Here is a 6,314-nt window from a genome sequence, read left to right on the forward strand (position 1 = left end):
CATATAATATCTCTCTTAAAGTTAGAGATTCGATCACATTTCTCTGCAATCTTAAAAAAATAATTATTTTTTGCTCAAAGAAATTTTTGCAAAAAAAATTACAAAAACCCCATTTTTGCATTTGTCATTTAGTAATTTAATATTTGCAAATTCCAAAATCTACCGACATTAATGACTTCCTATAAATTCAAATTCTCATCCCCAACCCCAAGTGAATTATTATTATTATTTATTATTTTTCAAATGAAGTAAAAATTCGTACTTTAAAAGGAGAAAATCAAAAGGAGCGGTTGGCGCCAAAACCTAACCCAAAGTCCGCACTTGCCATTTTCGAAAACGGGATCTTCTGATTCTCATTAGGGATCTTCGCCATTTCGAGGATTGAAGAACTGAATCAGTGGCCGATCGAATCGCCATTTCAGTGAAATTCAGCGCAATTTCATCTTCGTAACGCTCGTCCGTTTCAATTTTCGGTCGGATTCTCTTTTTCTCTAGCTTCCCAAACTTCGATTCTTCTTTTTTTCTTTTTTTCTCTTTTGCCGATTTGCTCTGCGGCTCTTCCACTGGATTTTGGTGTTGGAAATGGATACTTTGCCTCCCAGTCTCTCCCCTTCTCGCACCACTTGCGGCTCTCTCCTCCGCGAGTTGCAGGTTTTCTCAGTCTCTCTACTCTCAATCGTTTGATGTTTTGATTTGCCAATCTTTGGCTCTTGGAATTGACAATTTGTAAATTCAAATTTCTTGTCAAGCAACTTCATGTTTTGATTATCGAAGCCTGTTGACGTTATCTGTTAATGATTTGAATAATTTGGTTGTTGTACGCTAATTGCACTCAATGGGTGTTTAGTAGTGTTCGAACTAGTTATTTGCTTTGCTTCGTTATCACGTTTGGTATCAATTAAGTTACTTCTGTTCACTTCTTAGGGAAATATGAACTCAATTTTGCTAGCCGACAGTCTTGTGTGTTCTTGCATCATATTTAGATTTGTAAATCTTGATTCTTTGTTGTCACGTAGATTATATGGGATGAAATTGGCGAGTGTGACAGTGAAAGAGATAAGATGCTTCTTCAACTTGAGCAAGAATGCCTCGATATTTACTGTAGGAAGGTTGAGAAAACGAGAAAGTATAAGGCCGATTTGCACCAGCAGTTAGCAGAAGCAGAAACCGAAATTGCTCAGATTGCATCTGCTCTTGGCGAAGGCTTCTCCTCCTTTTCACGAGTAGGTTCCTGTAGCATTAATCGGTTTTAATCTTCTTCAAATTGTTGTTTCATATGCAAAGTGGTTACTGTTAAAACTTCCATTTAACATTTTACGTTGACACTTTTTCTCTCGTTTCTGTTGGAGAAGGGAAGGGGCACTCTCAAGGAGCAAGTTGTTGCTATAAAACTTATTCTGGAAGAATTGAGATCAAAGAAACGAGAAAAATTAAAGGAATTTTCAGAAGTTCAATCGCAGATTGTCTCCATATGTTCAGAAATAGCAGGTAGTGGTCAGTCAAAGAGTTACGTTGATCCGCAAATTAATGAGCGTGATTTAACGGCGAAGAAGCTGAGTGAACTTAAATTGCATCTCCAAGAATTACAAAATGAAAAGGTTGCCATCTCTTGTCGAACGTGTGCATGTGTGTGTGTGTGTTTTGTTTTGTTTGTTTTTTCCCCGCAGTACACAAGTTATAATCAACATGGAATTATCGTATACCATAGTCAGTTCTTTCCATTTTTGCAGCATTTACGTCTGCAAAAGGTGAACAGCAATATCAGTCTCATCCATGAGCTGTCAGTGGTGATGTCAATTGATTTTCTGAAGACTGTGAATGAAGTCCACCCAAGCTTGGGTGATCCTAAAAGTGGTCCCTCGAGGAGTATCAGTAATGATACTCTTGCAAAATTGACCGGTGTAATTCATTCTCTAAAACAGGAAAAACAAGAAAGGTTACAAAAGGTAATTAGATAGTCAAGCATCTTCTTTGATCTGTTTTCATCATGTCGATATTGGTGCACCTTGTGCTTTTACTCCTTACCATAAAATTCTTGAACATTTATCATCCAAATTTATCCTACACTTCACCCCACGTACTGTAGCTTCAAGGTATTGGCAAGAGCTTGACGGGGTTATGGAATCTCATGGACATACCTTCTGATGAGCGAAAAAGATTTGATCATGTTACCTGTTTAATATCATCTTCTGCTGACGAGGTGTCTGGGAAAGGATGTCTTGCTTTAGATATTATTGAACAGGTCGTGCCTCTCCTCTTTTCCATAATTTCGTTATCAAGAACCTAGGAAAAGAGTCTGAGGGTATGCATAATTAACAAATTCTCAAATTGAACAAATAGCAGGTTGAAGTTGAAGTTGAGAGGTTAAATATTCTGAAAACTAGCAAGATGAGGGAGCTAATTCTTAAGAGGCAAACAGAACTCGAGGAAATATATAGAGGGGTTCACATGGATATAGAGAGTGATGCTGCTCGAAAGACTCTTACCAGTCTAATAGACTCAGGTTAAAGCATTTTCTTTAATTCAAATTTCTAAGTTTAATAGGAACTTTACTAAATCATAAACCTTTTAATTTTCTCAATAGTATTTTTTTGTCAACCTGTCTTTTCCAGGGAATGTCGATCTTGCCGACCTACTTTCTAGCATGGATGATCAGGTCGCTGAAGCTAAGGAGCAGGCTCTAAGTAGGAAGGATATTTTGGACAAGGTAGATAAATGGCAATTTGCATTGCAGGAGGAGAAGTGGCTCGAAGACTATGAAAGGGTACGCAGTGCATTTGGCTATATGATTAAATACCCTATATGAATAACATGTTATATCACATTACTAGAGCGTTAGAAGCTTGTAAAGTTACTCATTAGTGGTTGCGAGTTTCCTTCACTTGTTGACATGGGCCATGCTCATCATATGAAAAATTCGTCTTTAAGTACTTTTGCAATCTCTACTCTCAGGACTTTGAGATACAAGTCCTTAATACTACCGCATACTGTAGAATTCATTCCACGTGCTGTAGAGTTATTCTGGTTACAACACAGTGAAACAGATTCAACAGTATCCGCGGACTATGTAGAAGTATGTCCTTTTTACTCGTTTGTGGTATCTGGTTTTTTCATTTATTTAGGTTTGCGGCTATAAGCCTATCTGTAAGGCATTTAGGTTTTAGAACTCTTTCTAGTATGCACATGCAGTTGGATTAGAACTTTGATTTTCCGGTGAAGTATAAGTAGGTTTTTTAACTGATTTCAAATTTATTTTTAATCGAGGATATAAACTAAGAATATGCTTACCTGTACTTGCCCAGTGTTTACTTTTCAACATATCCGTTCATTCAACGTAAAGCTCTAGAATTTAGCTTCTGTTCAATAACTTCAACACTTGACCATGACACCAACATTTTAGTTGTCTAGAAAACTACTGCTTACCCTTTTCAATTCTTCAAATCCACGGGACTGATTGAAATTAGGACTTCATGCGTTCAGAAGATATTTTGTGGACTGTAATTGCAAGCTTCTGGCCATAAATAAAAGTTCATTTTCATAGTTATACTGTTCTTTTGCCTAGGATAACAATCGTTACAGTGCGGGAAGAGGAGCTCACAAGAATTTGAAACGTGCTGAGAAAGCACGAGTGCTCGTCACCAAATTACATTGTGAGCTTTTCATCATGTTCTTAATTCGGCCCCTTATTTTTATTATTATTTTTTTAATTTCTGAATCATGCCATATCACCTTTATGCTATTTATTTTAGAATGATGCTTTTACCAGAGCTGAACGAAAACTTTCATATGTTCCTGTGTTTATACAGCATTATAATTCTTCATTTTGTCTCATAATTCGACACCTAACTTCTCAAGACTAATATTCAAAGACAATGAAATAAAATACATTATACCAATGGATATCCTCCAAGCATGAGAGTAACAAGCTGTACAAACTTACCTTGCTGTTTGATAGCTAAATGTTTGATACATATTTGGCACCTCACATTACTAACTAAGCTGACTTTTTTGTTTAGCCATGGTTGAAAATTTGGCTGCTAAAGTTAAAGCATGGGAATCAGAAAAGGGAATGATCTTCTCATATGAGAAGGTAAGGAAAAAAGAATCGATTTTGGGCTTGAAATTGTGCTAGTTTTGGTCGTGACCTTGATTTTATAACTTGCAGGTTCCCCTTCTGCGTACGTTGGAGGAGGATGCAAAGTTGCGGCAGGAGAGAGAAGAGGAGAAGCGAAAATCACGGGTACAGATTTTGACTTCTATGCCTCTAGTATAAATTTGCATCACCATCACTCGTTAAACTTCAGATTACCTGAATCTTTACAAACATTTGCAGTCTATTTCATTATCCTCCCCATACTTTTTGACGGTTATTAACATACAATCCTCCTTTGGTAGATTCTTTCACGTGTTAGAAAACTTAGGGCACATTTGGGTAGGAAATTCCACTAATTGCTTTGATAAAAAAAATTAATGATTATAAAATGGTTAAAATCATTTTTGTCATTTTCAAAATCACTCTAAAACATGTTTTTAATCATTCAAAACTCATTTCGATAGATATGGAAATTGCATTAAAAAGTGTAAAATTAAATATTAAATTAATTTTGAGCGATTGAAGGCGTGTTTCGAAGTGGATTAAAAATATGAGAAAAGTAATTTTAACAATTTTAGAATTACTTCCAACATGCACTTAGAAGTGCTAGGTTAAGTGTTGAACAAGAACAAAAGTAAACACCCCAATCTGAGGGAACCCAATTGAAGGAATTGAATAGGTTTGGTTTGATTTAGTTATGCACAATCATTTAGTTCTATTCTAACTGAACAGAACCAAACCCCAACCACACATGAATTTGGTTCAACAAATATTATGTTGAATTGAATCAAACTGAACCAAATAAATATAGTTTCAAACTAGATAATCACTTAGTTCTAAGCCATTAGTATAAATATAATGTTCATGGTAATTTTAATTTATGTGGCATTCTTGTTTTCTTAGATTGACCATGGCTCTACGTTCAAAGTAAAATTTCTATAATTAAATGGTAAGACAAACTGAACAAAACCAACCAGCTCGATTTGGTTTGTTTAACCACAAATCAAATCAACTTGATACCCCACTAGTCCATAGCATCCTAACATTATTTCTTTGACAAAACAAGAAGTCAGCCCCTAGTATTCTAACTTCTAACAAGAATTTTTGGTAAAACAGGAGCAGAAACGGTTGCAAGAGCAACTTGCTTCAGAACAAGAGGCACTGTATGGATCAAAGCCAATACCTAAGAAACCATTGGGTCAGAGCAACACGATGTTGGCGACCCCTGGTCGTCGGATCGGAACTCCGGGCCGGTATGGGTTCTCCAGCGGAAAAGATCGGAGAGAAAGTGGGAGAGTACCCAACATAATACCAGTGAACTATGTTGCTCTTCCAAAAGATGATTCAGCTTCCAAGGGAGCCTGAGACAGAGGAAGGTTTATACATTCTAATTCTCATTGTATATGATTCCTTTGCTATTCTTGAGATTCATCCCTTGCTTTTCTTTTTGTTGCATTTCTTATTCTTGCTACAGTCTGATTCTCTTCTATGTGACTGATACCAACTATACTATTAGGCTAACCATGAGATCTTATAATTGTTGCTACCCCCCCCAAAAAATGTAGTTAGTCCTTATGAAGGGCCCTTTTAGCTTTGTTTTTCTTGTTCCTATATATCCATTTATCTCTCTCTCTCTCTCTCTCTCTCTCTCTCTCTCTCTTTTTTCCTTTATACATATATCCATTCATATATATGATACTGATTCTGGTGGAGTTGGAAGGGGGAGAAATATCATGGTGTAGTGGGCTGTGAACTGGACCTTCTTTGGCCTACATTACACTGCCAAGCTCACTCATTGGTTTAAGTAAAAGATTGGAAACTGACCAATGGCCATGATCAGTCAGGTGTTGATCAAAATTGAAACTAGTGGATTAGAATGGATTATTTATTTATTTATTTTTGTGATAATTATAGGTAGGATTCCGACCATCAACCTTTAAGATGATAATTGATATCTTATCAATTTCAAACTTAGCATAATATTTTTATAAAATCCATTCAAATTGTCTTTGTTTTGGTTTCATACATGGGAAAATAAATAGATTTACCATGGTAATTCAAATCTATCAAATTAATTTGCTCAGTTGATTTGGGGGTGTTTGAAAATTTGAATTAACTTTGTTAGTTATTATTGAGAGCTAAAATGTGTTTACTACCTCCACCAAAAGTTTCATTGTTTTATATTTGTTACGAATGTTTATTTACATAATCCAAGCTAAGA

The 6,314-nt window shown here is 35.9% G+C and overlaps 1 protein-coding gene across 1 annotated transcript; it reads left to right on the plus strand.

Moving 5' to 3' along the window:
- Window positions 1–291: 291 nt before the first annotated feature.
- Window positions 292–5,722, plus strand: MAP65-5 (microtubule-associated protein 65-5). Its single transcript, XM_039036018.2, has 11 exons — window positions 292–651; window positions 1,017–1,223; window positions 1,353–1,598; window positions 1,731–1,946; window positions 2,087–2,242; window positions 2,344–2,503; window positions 2,613–2,764; window positions 3,563–3,650; window positions 4,017–4,090; window positions 4,166–4,240; window positions 5,210–5,722. The coding sequence occupies exons 1-11, from the start codon at window positions 583–585 to the stop codon at window positions 5,456–5,458; spliced, it is 1,692 nt and encodes a 563-aa protein (XP_038891946.1). The 5' UTR covers window positions 292–582; the 3' UTR covers window positions 5,459–5,722.
- Window positions 5,723–6,314: the final 592 nt, after the last annotated feature.

This window comes from Benincasa hispida, chromosome 7, assembly GCF_027475165.1.
Source record: "Benincasa hispida cultivar pf3 chromosome 7, pf3_genome.v1.1, whole genome shotgun sequence".
Lineage (NCBI taxonomy): Eukaryota > Viridiplantae > Streptophyta > Magnoliopsida > Cucurbitales > Cucurbitaceae > Benincasa > Benincasa hispida.